General features: G+C 39.7%; 1 protein-coding gene across 1 annotated transcript in view; it reads left to right on the top strand.

The window, feature by feature from the left end:
* Nucleotides 1-190: 190 nt before the first annotated feature.
* The window catches only part of triob (trio Rho guanine nucleotide exchange factor b), an 86,403-nt gene continuing 65,034 nt past the window's right edge, over nucleotides 191-21,559 (top strand). The window contains exons 1-2 of the mRNA XM_008323918.3: nucleotides 191-1,356; nucleotides 14,290-14,343. Of these exons, the coding sequence (XP_008322140.1) occupies nucleotides 1,287-1,356; nucleotides 14,290-14,343 (124 nt within the window). The 5' untranslated portion in view covers nucleotides 191-1,286. The remainder of the gene's footprint in view (nucleotides 1,357-14,289; nucleotides 14,344-21,559) is intronic.

Genomic DNA, 21,559 nt, shown 5'->3' with positions numbered 1-21,559 from the left:
TTCAGAATAAATTTAGATTGTTTTTTCTAAAAAGAATCAGTGCACGAGGTGTAACAGTCTATCAATACCACACGTGTCACTGTTGTACTGTTTGCAACATTTATTCAATGTGTCCTTTTCTGTCTGTGTGATGAATCAGACCTACGTCTGTCCCGTTACACAAATATTTTAGAGGAATAATAATAATAATAATAATAATAATAAATTAGAGATAAAAAAAATCACTTCTATCACATCTTGCTCAAGAAACAACCACTTTTTTCAAAGAACAATAAGAGTTTCTGAAAAAAATATAATTTAAACATTTTTATTTCATTTCCGTTATTAGTAGTAATAATAGTAGTCACGTTACGCTGATGATGACGATTGCTATTATTAGCAAAGATAAAGGTTTGGAAGTGGCCCATAGATGGCAGCAGCGGATTGTTGCAGGTCAATGCTCTGGCGCAGATGTGGGTTAGATTTGTGGACCAGATGACCTCATAGTGATGCATAATCTTCACTACAGGGAGATGAAGATTATGATAAGAATTGGAATATCGATATTTTATGAAAAAGAAAAAAACAAACGCGTTATTAACCATTTAATTGTCACGCCATTTAGGACCACTGGCAGTGAAGCTACGGGGAATGTTGTGGTGGAAACAATGTAACAGCAGAATGGTTCGGGTTTGGAGGATTACAGTTATTTACAATGACGTCATGGTCATACGCATGGGGGCTGGAACACAGATGTGCGTCTTTGTGCCATCTTTCATCCAATCCCCCGAAAAGTCATTTAGTCCCAGATTTTGATCCCCGCACAGAACCATGTCAGCATTGCAGCAATGAGTGCAGCAGTTTCGGAGGTACAGCAGGAGGTGTGAGCAGAGGTTGTGGTGGGGGACTGGTTTTTACTGGTGCGCTGTGGCGCACAATGCACCAAAACCCCTCCGAAACGGAATCCCAGGATATCCCACCCCAAACGGAATAGCCCTCCTCTCCTCCTTTTTTTTAACCCCCGCCCCTTCTCACTACACCCCCTTCTATCTCCTCCTCTTTTACCTCCTCACGTCCCAACTCGGGAGCGCCGCCGATCGGTCGCTAGGATTCTCCCTGCTCGGCCAAAATGGAGGAGGAGGTCTGTGGCTTAATGAAGGGAGTCCAGATCGCACGACCGGATCTGCTTCAATGAAAAGGCGTCCGGATTTGCTTCGGCTGCTCACCAGTGTCTGTAGAAAACCACTAAACCCTTGTGAGGATTTATCCATCTGTTCGCCGCTGATTCCACAGAGGAGGGCGCAGCCATGAGCGCAGCTGAGGGACTGGATGAAGCTGCGAAGGACGCGGCAGACATAGCGGCGTTTTTCAAATCCGGTGAGTGTGGATCACAGGGGCGAGTCTGGATGTGGATCGGTGCCTCTGTCGCAGCCTGTGCTGCTGCTGCTGCTTGTGTTGATCTTGTGCCACATTGTTGACAAAATAACATCAAACGCAGTGCTAGGATCCTGCACGACTCTTGGTGGAAAGATGCGCACAGCTCATAAGATATTCGTCACATAAATGATTTTTCTTTGACATATCCCAGCCTTTGGTGACAGCAGGACCAGTAACACTTACTCATATTTAATTACCAGGATGTGACCCCGTTTTTCAGCATTACCAAACAGGCTTCTGTAGTAGGAGTGGGTGGTTTCAGCTCGACTGTATCCATCACCAACCTCCTGATGTGTGCAGTGCTGTGTGTCTTTTATCATTGTTATCCACAATGCTTTCTATGCCGCACGCTATTGTGAGAGATCACGCCTCACATTAAATCCTGGTCTCTTTCAGATCCCACAAACAGATGCAGCCAATAGGCCATTGATGCTTATACTGTATGGCCAGTAGGTTGCACTCTTTGTATAGGGCCTGTCGGGAAGGATGGCATCATCATAACAAATGAGGATAGGCCTGGTTGTGCATCCTAAACATAAACACGTTTTCAACCAGCTTTAACTGGTGATGAACTAATAATGAATAGCAGCATGTAGATGTTGTTCTCATGCACTTCTTTAATACGTCTAAAATGTTGTTGGGATTTGACTGCTTTAATATTTTTTATGTAGTTGAGTAAAGACACATTGCACAAACCTTGTTGATTACACACCCACTTTTTTTCTTAACATGTATACAATATTGTTGACCTCCAGCAGCACTCTGCATCTGCTTTATACAGTATAATCAAAATAGTTAGTTATGCTGATGAGTAAAAAAAGAGAAAAGTTAATATTGTCATATAAATTGCAGATTCTTCCATGATTTAAAGGTCTTTCAATTCACTGATTTATAATTGCATTTAAAGTAAAATAAAATGTGTGGTGGTCATGATGGTTGGAGGTTTTGGACCTTGAGTCAACAATGTTGGTGTAAATCACCAACGCTATGACTTTAACTTGTTCTTATTTGTCTGTTTCAGCTGTTATTTTCTTTTATAACTCATTTCCTGTCATGCTTTGCCATATGTTTCTCTCTAAACATTATTTGTTTGACCAGATTAATACCATGCGTTGCTAAAGATGTCCCAGAGCTAGAAATTAGGATGTTAAATAAGTAAACTTTCCTCAGACTTTCATTCATTTTGAGTTGCTTCAACAACAAGCTCTCACTTCCAGGTCTTTCCTGGGACTCCACTGATAAATACAAATCTCCATGTCCACTTTTTAAATATCAGTAACAATAGTGCAACTACAATTATGCTGTAGTCGATACAACATGCAGCCAAATCTTTGTTTTTCACTGGACGTCCTGTGAACTGTAATGACCGGAGGCAAAGGAATTACAACTTCAGAGGGCGCTCCTAAAATGACTTCTTCTAAACCTTTGAATAGTAGAATAGAAAGTATCTGTGCTAAAATAAATTAGTAATGATTAACAGTCAGTCTGTCAAAAGACAAATACAGTAAATTCTTATGAAGCAGTTTTTTCCAAACGTTTCGAGCCACAGCACAATTCCCATGCCGCCCCACCAGACAAAAATGTCCCAAAAAGTATATGTAAGAGTGTGTGAGATGACATAATGTATACTTTTTCACAAGTACAAACCTAATGAAGACTGTTGACACCAACCCACATGTTGTGACTTGGTTCAACGTGTCTTAAACGCTGCAGTTTGACTCGAGTGTTGAGAGGTCAGAGTGCACTCTTCCAGTTTTGAGAGATAGGTTTAACAGCAGATGATCACTGTTGGCAAAGATGTCACCGCAATTAGAGCTGGACCACCTCCGACTGACACACACACACACACACACACACACCACGTGAAGCAGCTGTCTGACGCTCTCTTTCTCAGCTGTTGCACTCTGTGACACCTGGTGCCTTGAGGTCTGCTGGTCGCCATCTCCACTCACACACACACACACATTCATGCATGCACGCGCAGAGTCGAGATTTGTGCTAACCTGCGTACTAATCACATCACAATATATACAGCATGCACGTGCTGGCTGGGAGGTTGTGTTTGTGTGTACAAGTTGCAGAAACAGACACACAACACAATCACACACACATTACATTATTTTAAATAGCCAATAAAGCTCCTACTTTTTTGGGGAAATTGCCTCTCCAGGCAGACTGTCAGGAATGTTGTCATAAAGGATTGTATTCAAATGCTACAGGCCCTGTTACGGTTGGTTGGACGGCTGCCAGTGCAGTTTCGTATAGCTGCGTTATATCAGGTTGGAAAGTTGGCCGCCACTGGAGTTGGACCACTGCGCTGTTTACGTAGCAGCAAACAGCGCTCACAAAGTATTCACAATGGAGACAGAAATAGGCTATGGCCTCAGGAAAGTTTTATTGAAGAAGATTATGAAGAGAAAGCTTGAAAAAAAATAGTGTGAGAATCGCGCTAAATGGAGGGCAAATAATGAGAATGTCTCCAGCTGAGATTACAGCTGCTGTGTTCTTAGTCATTGTCTTTAATTAATGTTTTGTCTTAATGTTACTGTAGTGGCTCATAAAATGTGACACAATGGAACAGTAGACCCCAACAGAACAGTAGAGTTTGTATGTGAATGGATTTCCTAAATCCACTCAGCCTGTTATTGATCTCATTCACCAAATTATTGTTCTAATCCGTTCATCCATTCATCATCACCAACACCAAACTCTCCATTAGAGTTAGTTCAGTCATTTCATTAATGAGTCTGTTTATTCTCAGTACTCATTTTAATAAGTCAGTGCATTTCTTAAAGTTTTTAAGTTTTTAATGTCTATTACTGACTAACTTTGTTGCTGTTTTTTTGCTTACCTTTGCTATGTGTTCTAATGACACAGCAGTTATAACTATCTCTTTGTTGTTGTTTTTTTACCTTGTCCTTCTGTGATTACAGTAAATGCAAAATGAAATGCAAATTGGTTTTCTATTAATTGTTGCTTTGATTTAATGCAGTGCGTGTTTGCACACTTTGATTTGAGTGGCCCTAAAAATGATGAATTGCCTGGGAAGTGGAAAATGTTTTTTTCCCCTCAAGGGGTCACCAGTGTGACCCCTGGTGGTAACTGATAACCTTTCTGTATGAAGTCTGCATGGGATTTTTGGGTATTCTGGCTTCCTCTCATAGAGCATTACTCCAGTGTAGGATTAGGTTGATTGGACACCTGGTAAATGGACCATAGGTAAGGGTTTGAGTGTAAATAGTCACCTGATGACTGCTGGGATAGGCTCCACCTCCCTCCTGAATTAAATGGTGCTGAAGATGTGAAGGGCAGGACGACTGGAAAGTCAATGAAACACCATTAAAACACAGCTAGCATGAATTTTTCTCGGTTTAAATCTTGGCATGTTGCAGCTGATCTGTTTATTTCTGGAGCTCTGTCCAAGTGTACTGTACTCTTCCTTCTGGGACTTCAGAGCCACTTTGTTGTCCTAGTTACACAGCAAAGCCCCACGATGTGGCATAAAGTTCTGCTAATCAAGACCTGGTCCCTCCTGAAATCTGTAGACCATTTTGTGACTGTTCATTATTGAGACTACGACTGCAGCACCAAACAGAGTTTGTTTGAAAATGTGCAGTGTGCTTCTAAATCTTTCACCTAGTTAGATAGTGTAATCGCCAGCCCTATGAAACTTTGATTCCTCTTGGCTGGATTCCCTCCTGTGAGCAGATGGAGCTCCATCTCTTAGTCCCACACTGTAGCCGTGGATCACAGCTCTGCTGCTGAGTCACACTCCCAGGTTGATCATGAACTGATTTAAAATTTGATGCTGATTTCTTTTTTTTTGCTGCTGGTAAAAAAATGCTAACAATATATCTGCTTTTATTACGTTATTACGTCATTCCATCTTGTTGTTTCCTGTGTCCTTCCATGCACATGCAGCTCCGACAGTAAATTTATTTTTATGGTAAAGTACAAGTACATCTCCTTATGATGGTATCCGGTGTGTTGAATAAATTGGTTTGGAGTGAAATTGAACGGCCCGCTCCTTTGTTTACCATTCAACTGGAACATACAGGAATAAATCAGGCTTTCCTCAAGGCAACACATCACAGTAGCCTATTACATAGTGCCAGTGCTTAACAGCTTGTCCTCTGTGAACTTGAACTATTGGGTTGGTGTGTAATCAAAACAAGCTGCTCATAACTAGATGTTCGCCTGATTGTGAAACAAGTCAGTCAGAAGCGTATTAGGACGAGCCTGGAAGTTGTGGTGTATATTCTGTACTTGTCAAATATCTTCCAGCACTTGTAAAAACCACCAGCAATTGAGTAAATTGTAGTGCTCTTCAGGAGAATTTTCCAGTCGAATGCCAAACTGTTTAACTCAACGGTTTGGGCAGAAGTAAATACAAAGTGAGAAGATAGATGAATGTTTTTCATCTCATGGAAATAACGAGTAATTTACTCCTCAGGACATGCAGAGTCTGTCAAGACCTATCAGCAACAATTGTTTAGTGATGGCAACTACAGAGCTGCAAGGCTTTTTAAAACATGTGGCGTTACACCACAGCTGTCGGGACCTCTTTCTTTCATGAATTTCAGTAAATGTGGCTGAATGCATTACTTCACCGTAGACTCAGGAGAGAGTTTTAACATGAATCCATCAGCTCATCAGGCGGTAAAATGAAACATTAAATCTTTACATTAAAGATTGGCCCTTCAGCATCGTCGTCGTCTCCATCGTCTTGAAGCCGCTCCCTTGGTTTTTTCCTCATCAAACTTCAGCACATGTCTAAACTATATATGCAAAAATGCTAGAAGGATTGCAACAAAATAGTAGCACACGACTTAGCATCTTTGTATGTATGTCACAGCCTGTTGTAAAATCTTCTAGATTTGATATTGTATCACAGAACCCTCTCTCTGAGCAGCAGGCACAGAACTGCACTCTGAAACGGTATTGACCTGGATGCACCCAAAAATAATCTATGCTTGTGTAAGATTAAATGTCTGAGCTGAAAGAAGTGGCACAAAAGCCATAAATAGGCATAAGTGCACTGGTTGTAAGACAGTGGTCATCAGTCACGTCAGCCGTGGTTTAAATGAGACCTTGGCTGATTGGCTGATCTTCTCTCTCTACCTTTTGCAGCTCTCGGTGTGTACAGTGAGTGTGGATGTGGTTGTAAAACACTGGAACGAGCAGTTGGATTATTTTCCATCTCAGCTGTTATTTATTCTGATTGAACAGATTGTAAACATGTTTTGTTGTTTTATTCCGTCACTTTATTGCTCTTGTTTTTTTTTACTGCCCTTTTTTATTGCACCTGTATTTTACACATTATTTTTTCAACCAGCCTCGTGAGATGACCTTGGGTACGTTGAAAGGCACCTATAAATAATATGTAAATACAAAATAAATAAAATATAAAATATAATTTTATTTTTATGATTGTTTTTATGACGGCTCAATGGTCTATGAGAATATCATGAAGCCCTTACTAAAACCTAATTATAGTTTTCTTCTTCCTCCTATGTTGGCAGGAAACACAATCAGAAGCTCATAAAAAAATATGATGTTTTTTTTTTATTTTGCTTTTGTTAGCCCCAGTTGAAAACACTGGGGAGATATCAACTCAAGTCTGTTGAAGAAAAGAAATGGATTGCAGAAACAGCAGATGGGAAAATTATGTGTATTATGAGCCAAAATAAAATCCTAGAGTCATCATTTAATTTCATAAAATTAAATCAGCTGAATTAACAGTAAGAGGGGCCATGCGGTGGTAAGGTGGTTAGTGCTGTTGCCTTACATTGAGAAGATGATCTATTCCAGCTACAGTTGCAAATTATGGTCTTTCTGTATAAAGTGCATGGCCTCGTGTGTGTAGACTAGAGATTACGGTAATTTGCCACTTTCAATTAACCAAAGGCACGAGTGTGAGATTAATTGTCCAGTGTGCACCTTACACTAACCCTATGACTGCTATGACTATGACTGCTTATTAATATTAATAATGTTAGTCATAATAATATTAATAATAGTCACTATACAGTTGTGAGCGACTACAAAGGCTCTTTCATGACTTGCATCCATTAGTGCCTCCAGTACAACATCAACGTCACCAGCGGCCTCTATTGACAATGCAGTGAGCCATTTGTCACTGTGCCCAGAGTGAACCCAGTGGCCTGTGAAGTGCGAAACTGTAATGAGAGCCAAGTCACTGAGCAGTGATTCTTCCTCATTTCCTTTTAGCACAGTCAGAGTCAGTGAAAGCATAATGACCTCATGTTATCACGGCTCCTGCATACTCAAGCAGAAACTTTACATAATCATTCATGGGAGGAGCAGACAGTTCAGCAGTGTGCAGCAGATGATCAGAGGGAAGACAAATGTGTAGAATCAGGCCAATCAATGGAGGACAACAGGAGTTAGCTCAAGGTTAAAGAAGGCACGACATACTACGAGCGACAAACGGGCATTAAAATTATAGAGCTGAGGCTTGGGTGGAGCACACACTGCTAAATGTAGGCCGCCCTGCTTCCATAGGACTGAAACCTCTTGGTTTCATCCAGGAGCGGCCTAATTGGCAGTTGGTCAGTGTTAGAGACTGTAAGTTCACTTTGGCATCGCCTTCTGTTAAAATATTCTGGCCCTGGCACTTCCATCTCTTCTTCTTCTTCTTCTTCTTGCTTCAGCGTCATTGTCGTTTCCATCGTCTTGAAGCTGCTCCTTCAGCACATGTCCAAACTATATATGCAAAAATACTATAGGAAATGTGGCATGTTTTCCTTTAAAATGTATTGAAGCTAAATGGATATAGCCGTGATAATCTCATGTCACTTTACCTTGCTTGCAATATAATCTGTATATCTAGCCTGTGCACAGTAGAGGGTTTTACATATCCATGATGATGCTTTTCAACAGAAATGTATCTGATGATAAGTGACAAACTGTACAATGGCATTGTTTGCGTGTGCTTGAAGAAAATGTTTAATCGGAGCGTTGCAGTATTTTGACAGATGAGTCACAGACGTCGTCGTGATACTCACACCATCCAACAACTGAGAGTCAGGCAGAGATTAGTTAGCAGAGGGAGAGTCTCTGTTCTGCAAAATACAGAGGCTCAAATCCAAAGTAGACAAACTCTCAACTATTTAATAATTTATTCATCTATTTAAAAACAAAATATAAACTTTGTAAACTGTATCTCTCCTGAACCAGTAATCCACTGTTTAAATGTTAAAACTGAAAACCCGATAGAATCAGAATAATCTTTAATAATCATTTAGTAAATGAAGAACATTTTAGACACTGTAATGGTCACATGATTAAAAAGTCATAAAGAGGCACAAACAGAAGCCAACACATCAGGTCAGCGGAGCAGCTGTGAGGGAGGTTTGTATAAAAAGCTACTGAATGCTCTCAATAAGGAGCAGATGTTGAGATTGTTGTTGTAGCTCGTTCCTCTCTTACTGTTTATTGGAGAGTTTTATGGAGAAGACAATCAGGAAGGTAGCGCAGCACAGCAATTACCTACTTTATGGTCCAACCATGTTTATCGATCTCATCAGAGACTCTTGACCTTTTCAAGAGAGTTGTAACACACTTTATGGACACATGACCCCCCCCCTTCCATTTCACCAAATTATTGATTCTCATAAAAATGCCACATACATTTGTGACATCATAGAAATGGATTGGGAAATCTTTCTCTTAGAATAGGCACATCTAAGGGATTCTGAACTTTGAAAAAAAAAAAATTTCCGTAAGAAAATTAGACCATTTTCTAATTGTATAAGTATAAAACTACAAGGTCCTTCTATAAACCTGTTTGCTAACAAACCGTTTAGAAAAATTGGCTGAAATATAAATGCAATTTTTAAAATTATTTTAAAAAGCCAACATAAGCAATACAAATAATAAATAATAATAATACAGTTGCCCTGTTGATGTAGAACTGTGCCTTAGCTTAGCCAAAACAAATTAATTTGCTGAACTTAATACACAATAGGAAGAAATTCCCTGAGAGAAAAATGTGAATTTGCCAAGAAATGGTAAGCGTAAATTGTAAAAATGTTTAAGCTTAAAAGAAGGTAAAACATATGTTATTATATCTGATAGAAATTCCCTGGAAAAAATTAAAAATACCGTGGGGACATTTTTTAAGGGTCAAAAAATTTGAAAACGTAGCTGTAGCACAGGGATGCCGTTTTTTCCCCCTCCAAATGTTTTATCAGTTCCATATTTGTTGGTAGCCTTGTAGATTATTAGGTTTTCCAATATCTTGGCGATGTGTAGCCCGTAGGACATCTTCATTACCACACACATGCACATATCCACATAAAGCACACACATGCACAGAGGTATAAATCTTTACATCCCACCCACGTTGCCTGGGGCCATGGAAGCAAGGAAGAGGGGGATGATGGAGTGATGAGGGGTGAACGAGTGGAGGATGGAGACATAGGAGGATTGTGGGTCATAAAAATAGGTTGTGGGCTGGTCTGTGTGTGTCTCCTGCAAATCCCTCATCTGATAAGAAGGAAACTTCTATCAGTCACTTGCAGACACCCACTCGTTCCATCATTCCTTTCATCACCTCCTCCACTCCTCTCCCACACAGACCTTCATCATTACCACAAACCTTCCTCTGCTCTGGGCTGCCATACATTCATATAATGAGCTTATTGTCTAATACCAAGTGTGAACCATACGTCTTCTGTTTGTAACAGGAAGCTTTGGTGTGTCTCACGTTCTGTGTTACCTTTAGGTAAAACAGAATGGGAACAAATACTGTGATCGCTACACAACCTCACAGACGTACAAATGTACAAAGGTGTGTGATTAAAAAAACAGATTAAAAAAGGAAGGTTTGTTTTAAAGCAATCAATTTAGACGAACATCAGCTAATGGGCAGCTAGAAAAGAATGGTGGCTTACATTAGCGCAAAAGCTAATTTGTAAAACTAAATTGAAGGAAAGTCATAGAAATAGCTTTAAGTTAATGAAAACAGTAATTGTTGGTCATAAGGTGACACATAAGTTGAAGTTAGATAAAAAAGACTTAGCTTAGCTAAATATACAAAGTATACCAAACAAGCTAGCATAATCTTTTATGCTAGTTAGTTCAAGTTTTAAAGCAGATAAGCCACTTATGCCCGTTAGCACGTTCTACTTACTTTAAAAAAACAGATTAAAAAAGGAAGGTTTGTTTTAAAGCAATCAATTTAGACGAACTTCAGCTAATGAGGTCAAAATGTGTCAGGATATTTTACTTTTAAGCGAAACAAATACAGAGTTTTCAAAGTATTACCTCTGCTTCCTGGTACCAACAGATAGCGTATTGTTCCAAAAGACAGTAAGTATAGCAACAATCGCAGTTGTCATTTTCAGTTTTATTACCATGTTTACAACACTGTGGAGACCATCATGTGATATACTGTAACGGTGGAAAAATGCTCTGAGAGCACATAAAGTATCTCTACCAATAAAATTCCAAATGTGGGAATACTAACCCTCAGTTCATGTCATTTTGCACTTCCTCTCTGTCCACTTCAATCATCCGTGCCTTTTCTTTTTACAATTAACATAAATTATTTAGATAGTTCTTACAAAACAGAAAACAATTCAAAACATAACCTATGGCAGATGTTAGAAGTTCCCTAAATTCCTCCACATTCCTTATTCTTCCTTCTTCTAACCTTTCCATGCTCTCTTTTGCCCCAAGGGCAGATGCTTCAATCCTCCCTGACTTTGAGTCACACACACACACACACACATCTATAGATTAAACCAAAGAAGCATCTGGATCTGGGGTTTGAAGTCACAATCCTCCCAGAACACATAAAACTCTCTCTCTTTCACTTTCTCTCTCCCTCTCTCTCTCTTCCTGCCTCTTTTTCTTTTCTTTTTCTTTTTTTACAAGTTGTGAAAAATCACTCACTGGCTTACAAGTCCATGCCCCCCTCCCCACACACACACCTTTGAGTTCTGGGACTTATTGCTTTTAAAAGAAGACCCCCTTGAGAGGAAGGAGCAGCATGAGTGAGTCAGGAGTCATGATTTGTCAACTCTTCACTCGTAAATGGATTTGGAAAAAATGGGATTGTTGGCATTTAATTTTAAAAATAAAACTAATATACAGAGGCACACATCTTTAATATATATGGACCATATCAGCAGTGACCAAAGATTGCAGGAGGTCTGACTTTGGACATAGCACTGGTCTACTGTGTGACTTCAGTCTAATCAGTATGAATATTTGCAGATGGAAAAAAAACAAGACAGAAGCTTTAGATAAAAAGAAAAAGTGAAGTTTGTTTATTTACATTCATATCTGAGTCTGTGTGCTGTCAACAGCTGCACACAGTCTGTCCAAAAGACCCGTGCAGTCTTTTACATGCTAAAACACACACACACACACACACACACTAAATACTCCCGCTTGCTTTTGGAGACATCTGCAGGCTCTAATCACTGTGGCATGAACAGCACCAGTCCAGTGCTGCTCTGGTTAAGAACAGTCAGAGTCTCTGTAGTTTCACATGAAATGGGTGCAGGATTGAGTTGAACAGAAAACTGTTGTCTCAGAGAAACACCTCTGGGTCTGTTTTGGCTTTTTTGAAAAAAAAAAAAAAAATCCTTTCCATTTCCAAAAAAAAGCTTTTATTCGGATTTATTTAACAAACCACCAAAGTTAAAAGCACACACAGTAGATAGAGAAGAGCTTTGAAAATAACACAACGAGCTACAGGTGCAGAGGTGGGCGGAGCTTCACAGGTGGAGCTAATCAGGGGGAGAGGCAGATTCATGACAAGGAAAGGCTGCAGGTTTTTCATTTGGAGTAAGGTGAGATTTCACATGACAGAAGTGTGGTTAGTGCTCTTGGTTTACAGAAAGGAGGTCTGTGGTTTAGTAGCAGTAAAACATGCAGAGCTGGGTAGATGCTAATCTGACCATAGGTGTGAGAGAGAGTGTGAATGTTAAATACAGAAGTGTTAGCCTAGATGCTCCAAAAAGATCATCTAAATATGTGTGAAGCCAGCCAAAACCTGGTCAAACAGAGCGATACTTTGTGCTGAAAGTCAGCAGAGGACAATATTAAAAACAGTACAATATTACAGCTGCCAACGTTGCTAAATTTGTCAGAACAGTAAACAGTTCCAAAAGTAGCCCTAACGTTTGACAAAGATCACCAAACTGTAGCCCAGAAAAGAAGTCAAAGAATCAAAAGTCCAAACGTAACATGGCACCAACCCCATTAACTATGTGAATACCTAATTTTTTTTATATACATTCATCTTCTATTGATCTACTGTATCTCCATGGTCCAAATGTACTGTTAGCCTAACCCTGTATGTTGCAGTGGAAACACAGTCCCACTCTTCTTTTCACTCCCCTGTATGTTGCAGTGGAAACACAGTCACACTCTTCTTTTCACTCTCTTCTGTCCACTCTACTGACTTTCTAGTTCATCTGAACTTGTTGCTACTTAATCCCTCTCTGGCAGCATGTGATGACCCCGATTCACCCCAAAAAGTTTAAGCTGCAGTCAGAATTTTACACTGAGAGTTATGAAGATTTACCAAAAGTATTGCATGGGTTTCTTTACCTGACCTCATTTCAGAACCAGACACACTGTAGATGTCAGGCACATGTTAGGTCTCAAAAATTCAGCTGTGGGATAATCACTCTCCTCTCCACCACTTTATGGGTATTATACGGTGAAAAGTAAAACATCCAGTGTGTGAACAGGTGCTGAATGTAATCCTCCTGCAGCAGGCAGCAGCAGCAGCAGCAGCAGCAGCAACAGCAGCAGCAGCTTGTGGCCGGCTCTTCGGCGAAGTCAGGGTGAAGAACTGGCCCTGTTACCAATGTCTCTGCTCTGTTTTATTGTATAGTGTGTCCTTTAAAGGAGTAACCTAGAATCAGTGTGTCGTCGTGGAGTGTAATGTGATGTTAGTCACCTCTTACAAGTCAGTATCAGGAACATATCATATAAAATTCTGTAGAAGAAGTGGTCAAAGATGACCTTATTGAAGTTCCTTGAATCAAGAGTTTGGTAATGGATGTAGATTTATACGTTAGTTTATGTACTTATTGGGTCTATTTTTATTGATGTTTATTTAGCAGACTAATCATTTGTGATATAAAATGCAGACATTCCATTAAACATTATAAACACACATTTCACAATCGTTTAAATCGTCTCCACAAACTAAAATATTCAGTTAACCCTGAGCAATGAAACAGAAACTATTTACACGATAAAAACAGCTCACAGCCAACACAGTCACAGACACAGAGTGATGTTGTGGTTGGTTGGTCTCGGAACAATCAACTTGTGAGCAATTAGTTAAACCTTGTGGACCACATACAGTACGTATGGTCATCCTTAGGTTGAACACACTCATTTTCCAGTCCATAAATCCTGGGCTGGGCAGTAACATCACTGATTCCAGCAGTTTTGTTCAAGCTGATGCTGTGATAAGCAAGCAGTGTTAACACAGTCAAAACGCACACACACACACACACATACACCACACTGCTGACACACGTCCACCTGTATTTTCAAGCCATTTCATCTGCTTGGAATTTCTTTCCTTGTGCATAAGAGATACAGACATGTGCTGCTTTATTTCATCTTTACACGACTCACAGGCTCTATCAGCTGCTGTGCTGAGTGTCATGCACAGGTTTGGGTGTGTGTGTGTGTGTGTGTGTGTGTGTGTGTGTGTTAGAGAGAACTGTGGATGTTATTTATAACCAGTCGCCTCACATCCTTAGTTATAATTTGAATTTTAATCACAGATCTTTCATTGGTTGGTTTTAAGTTGAATTGCTACTCTTTCTTTTTTTAAAAAACATTAAATCTACTTTTATTTTCCTTTTTCAGATTGCTCTCTTCCAAAATGTGACTCCAAACTGGATGGCCCGGGTCAAACCACAGGTAAGAGAACAAAATGAACGTTATCGGTTTGGAAGAATGTTCAGTAGAGACAAAATAAATATAGCTGAAAGTCAAAACAACGTTGCACAAACATGATTCTTGTGCCATGCGGAGGTTATGGGTTTGAATCCACCAATCTCAAATCTGGTAAAAGAGAGATTTGTGCCAGATTTGTGTTATGCAGGAATCCTGTATGATGGGAAAACTCAAAATCTGGTTTATCTAAAAGCAAAAATGAGCAAGTTACTGAATTCTGTTCCAGAGTTATGGCTTAAGGTTTACTAAATAATAAGCAGAATTGTTCAAAAACATTCAGTGATGAAATGGCTAAGATGTAACTTATATGTAAAAGACGACCAAACTCCAGCCCAGAATTCTTGATTGACGGCTATGATCATGTGACCTATAGAAAAATGTCTTTAGGGTCGCCACAACTGTGATGTTAAAATGGGGTCACAAGACAAAAGGGTGGAAAACACATGGGTCAGTCAAAGTGAAACAGTAAATGCAGTAAAAAGTGCTTCACCCAAAAATGAGTCAAAGTAAATATAAAACATAGATAGCTAAAGGTTAGCCAAGAAAATGTTAGCTTCCTGCCTCTGAAGCATGTTTCATTGGTGGACTGTTAAAAACAGGCTGAACAATGTTTCCATCCTCAGCTGAAATCCACCACTGCCAGAAAACCCTCTTTACTAAATGACAAACAACTGTCATAAAAACTGAATTTATCGTCCATCACAATGTTTTACCGTTTAAATATCACAGTGTCAGTCCAGCAGACATCGTCCAACCTTAGTTATGTCCCATCGAACCTTTACTGCATCTGATCCCATAAGACTCACCGTCTCCCCTGTGGCAGCGAAGCAGCCGTGACCTTCTGGATTCACGTGAGCACACAGGACATAAAAGCTAAAAATACAAGGAGATCGTTCTCTCCAGGGTCAGTTGTTTTTTTCAGTATAAATGAAGCAGTGAATTGGACCATATTAGGTCATGCTTACAGATTCTCCCACATGGATGTGAGTCTGGTTTCTTGTCAATCGATTATTAGGATTTGTGTCAGATAACTCTACAAACAGGAGCAGGATTTGTTTTGAAACGACTGAATCAGGACTATAATATAATGTTTATTTAAAAAAAAAACAGATTTCAGAGGAAGTGAAAAGAGGAAGTTTGAGTGGACTGTAGCTCCATGTGTGTTTGACACATTTCTGACCTAATGTTTTCCAACTGGTTTATTCAGGGGTTTTTACATAATTCAACAAAACCATTTTAAATTTTCAAGCAGCCTGGTTTCTTCCTGTTGCCATTTTCAGAGCAGGAATTCATAGTAACCGACTAGTACCTGCCAGCTGAATGTTGTTTTCATTTTACCAGCATTTTGCTTCAAAACTGTTCTTGAGGCTGAGGTGCAGGGGCAGATGCAGCAGTGTATTTCTGCATTCTCCCAGGAACAGGGCTAAAATTGATGAGGCGCTCTCTGTAAATCTGAGGTAATCAGGTTGTACTGGACATTTATGGCTGATTGTTCATTGTTCATTTCCAATTACTCTGAGTGAAATGAGCTTGCTGTTGAATTAAGTGCTGATTTAGCAAATGGCCTGAAGCTTTTTGTTGCATTGCACCATGACTTTGCAGGTGTGCAAATTTCTGTTTGAAAAAAAAACAAACAAACAAATAAATAAATGGCTTGTGCATTCAAAGATTTGTATTTGTCACATGCACAAAACTGCTACTGCAATGATGCAGTAAAAGGTGGCGACGGAAGCATTGCTGCTGTCCAGACATACAGTACTTTCCCAGTGCAAGGAGCTAGGAGGAATTATGATTTTTGATATCGGTGCAAAATAGATTATTTTTGCCAACTATAGCTGCTGCATTCAACAATAAAATATCTGGCTATGGATCTAAAAAAACCCTGAGAGTCACTAGAGAGGAACTGTGGTCCTGTTTGAGGAAGTCGGCTTGTGAAGCTGGTGCAGGACATGTACCAGTAGACTGATAATGTCTTTACCATCAGATTGAGTTCTTGCAGAAGCAAAATGTGATACCAGCAAAAATAAAATTGTAATTATCAGCCGAGAACGTGTTGTTTTTTATGCCTCGAATGAACTCCATGATTCTGGGACACAACAAAACATTTAGAGATCAGAGTTCTCTGACTAGGACAGATCTTTTACATTTACAGGAACAGACTAGGTAACAAAGTAATCAACCTTAATGGATCAGAGGTGAGTGTGAGTAACTGAAGATTCTGATGGCATTATGTGGGAAGTGTAAACTGCTGAGCAATTTTATGAATTCTAAAACCAGTCTTAGCCTCAGTTACCATTTCTTTTTTCTTTAGCGATACATTTTATATACATAAGAGAATTGAAGGAGTAACTGTCAGTGTATGTTTGTTTTATTTTGGAAGGGGAAAATATTTTTTAGCGACATACTTGTGTTTTTCAGTATTTTCCCCTCACTCCTCTCCTCCACATGTTTCTGTCCACTTTGATTCAGCTTTGACTTCAGTCTCTCGTCTTTGCCCGTACTCAGCTCACCGTGTGGTTCCTATTGAACACGGCTTTGAATGTTAACCATGTGCACTGTGGGTAGACAGGCAGGCATGCTGAAACATACACACACACTCAGACACACTCACACACACACACAGAGCAGAGGAAGTGGTTTTCTCTGGAGTTCATTGGATTTTTCTTTTTTTTTTAATTCTCCCCTGCAGAGACCAGGGTGTGGAAGACTAAACTCCACTCCACTGTGTTTTTGTGGATGTGGTTGTTTTGAGTGTTGGTGTGACTTTTGTTTACGTTTTCTCTTTTCACTCCCATTTTTTTCTTTTTTTCTGTAGCCTCATATTCTCTGCTCTCGACTGTTTACATAGATCTCAGGCAGGTGTTCTGGAAATCACACAGTTTCAGTTTCTTCTAGTTGTGTTTGAATCGAACTGTTGCAGCGAAGGCTTCGAAATGAAGAATATGATGTGAACATAGAAAATAGAGCAACAATGATGACCATCAAATGCTCACATTTTAAGGAAATGAAGACTAGAAATGACATCATTAAATGTTCAAATCTGATAGGCTGCACACATGTGCACACTCACACAAACAGGAGATGGAGTTAAAGAGAGGGAAGCAGTTCAGCTCTCTGTGATGTCTTGCGTAGACACACAGCTGACTCTTGTTTGTGTTATGTCCTTTTGTTGTTTCTACTGTGTCTGTGCAGTTCATTCACAAGTGCCTGTGTGTGCCTCTTTTTCTACTTTGTGTTTGTGTGCCTGTGTGTGTGCGCGTGCACCGAAGGCCTTAATTAGATCATCCTGTCGATCGCTGGCAGTGTTGTTTTAGGAAGAGCACAGCTTGCATCGTCCTGACACAGGATATCTCTTTAAACCGTATCTCTTTGGTGAGACAATATTTCCTGTGGTCAAAAAACAAAACAATCAACAACAGAAGGAAGTTTTTCTCCAACCTCTTAATACCTTCACTGATTGGCATCTACGTGAAGAACACATTTCCTTTACTGCACGACATTTACACATAGACCTAAAGGTAAAAATAAAAGATTTTTCTTTCCTTTTAAAGCCATTCTTTTATTTTTGCCTTGTAATATATTAACACTAAGATGCTGCACATTATTACCTTAAAGCAGATAATATAGTAAATTGGAAATGAGAATGTTTATCCTATAGGAGTTTTGGTTTTCAGCATCACACTGGAATGAGTGAAGTTTGTGCAGGATTTGTTTGTTACAGAGGTTAGGACTGTGGTGACCAATCATTTTTGTGCTCTATATTTAGTGTGAAATTCACATATGCACCACTGTACACGTGAGCAGCGGCTGCTCTAATCGGTTGACGCGCAGGTCGAAATGAGAAATGAATCATCCTCTGATGCAGACGTGCTGCACATACATCTCACGATAACCTGGTGTCAGGGAGTGAAGCCGAACTTAAAAGAACACCTCCTATATCAAAGTGGAATATTAAACTGCAGAATTTGCTGAAAAACTCTTACATACTGAAGATATGTACTCCCACCTAGACCACCTTACTCTGCCCTGACAGTCTGCATCTGCTTTGAACTACAATTTCCCTCAAGTCAAGACGGTACGTTCTGCTGCAGCTGTGCTGTCATCACTAGTTTCACTGCAGCTTTTATCAGAATATTGCCCAAAACATTGCATCTAAAATGATTGCATTTACGGACTTTGTGTACATGTAAAGCATTTGCGCATGAAATTCACCTCAGTAGATAGAAGCTGATCCTTTTTCACATCCATATCTTCTCCTTTTCCGTGCCTCACCTCTTTCCTCTAATCTCCCTCTACATCTTTACACCTCTGCCCTTCCCCCTCCCCCTTATCATTGCTTTTCCCACATCATCATCACCACCACCGTCCCCATCCTCTCTCTCTCCCTCTTCCCCCTCTCTATGACCCTGGTCTTTTCCTGGAGAGCACTGAAGCATGGAAAAGCTAGGTTTCGCTCCAACACCCGTCCAATAGCCATCAACCTCTCCCCCGTACATGAGCCAATTGCTAATCACAGAAGACCAACGGGGGAGGGGCTAAACATGAAGGGTTGGGTGTGGTGATGGAGTTGGTCGTGGGTATGTGTGTGTGTGTGTGTGTGTGTGTGTGTGTGTGTGTGTGTGTGAGAGAGAGAGAGAGAGAGCTGGTTGCTACTTGATTCGTGAGACATAAAGGATACTTGGCTCCTCTGGGGACAGAGGAAGATCACCATAATGTCCTCTCCATCGTCTCCAGTGAATACATTTGCAGATTCTGATGATCCTGCTGCAGCAGCAGCTTCTGGAGCTGCTGCTTATGCTGAAGAAAGCTTCATTGATTCATTCCAAACAGCAAGAGCACATGATGTAAGGTTGTGTGACAGGATCATCATATCTTTCCAAAGGCATGGACGATTGTGATCACTCTCATAGCATGAACCCATAGCAGCCACCATGGCAGGTTGGCTGATCTGAATGTGTTATCTTGATTATTTTCTCCATGTTGATGGAGCCCTAGGATTTAAACTTAAATACTGCTCTCATTTTATTTGGAATACTTTTTTGGACCCTGTTCTGTCATGATGCTGGAAATGCTTTGAGAGCAGAGTACAAGCTGAAGACATGTCCATCCAGATCCTGTCTCCTGGGCCATGTAAGTTTAACATAGATGTGCATTTGACACACATTGATATCACATATTGATATATTGTGAGTCTATATTAATAGTTAACTGTTATGAATTTTCACTGCTCTTGTTTTGCGGCAAAACTCTTATTGATATCATTTTATAATTTGGTGGCGAAGACGTTTGACAGCACAGAGACAGAGGAAGAACCAGTGGACAGTGCTGTGACATCAGCAGTTCTTCTCGCTGGTCTTTGTCCTTCATCAAGTAATATGAGAAAGTGATATCAGGATAGATTACAGTGACATCTGTACCTGTGTAGAAGTTCCTGTACGTAATACCAACAGGCTAATAAGTAGAAAAACAACAACAAAAACAACAATTTCTAACTTTTACTTATATTATGGTTAGTCTCCATGGTAACGGGCAGTTAATAACTGCTCAAATCAAACTCATGACCGAGTAGTTCAACACTGTTGTATGGATGTGTCACATGTTTGAGCCCATGAGACATGCAGTAATTGCCATGTCTTCTTGTTGAGATGTATTGCAGTCCAGTAGCAGCCGCCGGCTGTTTCTAAACTCTGCTCCACACTTTGATCCACTTTCTGAGAACATCACAACATTTCTATTTTTGGTCTCACACTCTAGAGTAATGAATGCATGCGAATCATGTGCTGTCACTTTTTTTTTTTTTTTTTTGCTGTAAACACAGTTTGTGTTTGAAAGGGGGCTGGATGGTAAAAACCAGAGGGGATAAACAGATGACCAGTTTTTTAATTTTTGTACCATGAAAATACTACTCAGTATTTTCTATTACTACACACACTTCACAACACATATATTTTAAACATGCTTCAGTTGATGGAGAATGGTTCTGCAGTTGAATTTCACAACAAAGCCATGTCAGGGATCATTCTTTATCTACATACTAATTTGATTAAGATAAAATGCTTGTTTGCAGCTGACACTCGAATAAATAAAAACATCAGGGACAAAGTCCTGTGTGTATAAAAAATGACACCTTTTTTTTACAGCCTTACATTAATATTGCATTAATAGAAGATTCCTTCTAGCTCTGCCACTTGATGGCTCGAGACAGCTACTAAAGGATGTAATCATTTTAGGACCAGAGGTCGAGCAAGAAGATCACTGGTTGATTCTTTTTTTTTAATTAAAAAAATAAAGAAAATTTGTTTCAATTTTTATTTTAAATGTTTAAAAAAAATTAAATATTTGGGATTGTGCTTGTCTAAGTCATTTGTTTAAGCAGGAAGGGAGTTTGATCACACAGGGCGGTGTATGGTTTTTGATTCTAAGCAGACTCACTTGTCTGATGGCAGCCATTGGCCAATGAAAAAGTTACAGATCATAAGAAGATCAGTAAACTTAAAAGTCCTCACACTGTCTTGTGGTTTGTTTGTTCCGGCTCAAAAACTACATGTGTCTACACCACTGGGATCGGTGGAAATAATGAGTTTAAAGATTTGTGACTTTCTCTGTGAAGTGACTTTTTTCATAGCGCCCTGTAAACTTCATTCAGATGCTGCACATCTGTTGTCCTTGTTTTAGTGTAATTAAGATGACGTTGGCATTGGCTCACCCCGCACTTTTATTTCATGTGGTTAAATATATATTTAAAAATGACTCTAGGTCAAAGTATGTCCATCTCGTCATTTGTAGAACTTTGTAGATTGTGAGACTTTGTCTTAGCCTGCAGTGCAAATAATTGATATCTATTGTTGGACCATTTGGTGCATGTTCTATCCCTCAGGATAAGGAATCATACTCGGAAAATAATGATGGAAATTAAACACAGAGGTTTTTAATGCAGCCCAGTTGTGTGTGTTGTTGTGATCTTGGTTTTTTAGATAACACAGCTGTTAATGAGAGGAAGGTCTGAGGATGATGAAAGGAAGAAATCCAATCAAACTTCTCATTTTGATGCTAAGCTCCAGACGCACGCGTTCACTTTTGAGGATCAAAGACGTGGCTCAACCCGATCCTCCCTGATGTGGAGTATAATCCACGATGTTTCTAGTCCAATAAAACCAGAGCCACTACACAAACTGATTAA

Source organism: Cynoglossus semilaevis, chromosome 13 (assembly GCF_000523025.1).
Source record: "Cynoglossus semilaevis isolate Cse_v1.0 chromosome 13, Cse_v1.0, whole genome shotgun sequence".
NCBI lineage: Eukaryota > Metazoa > Chordata > Actinopteri > Pleuronectiformes > Cynoglossidae > Cynoglossus > Cynoglossus semilaevis.
The sequence above is the reverse complement of the archived record's forward strand: the minus strand, read 5'-3'. Positions and strand labels throughout refer to the sequence as shown.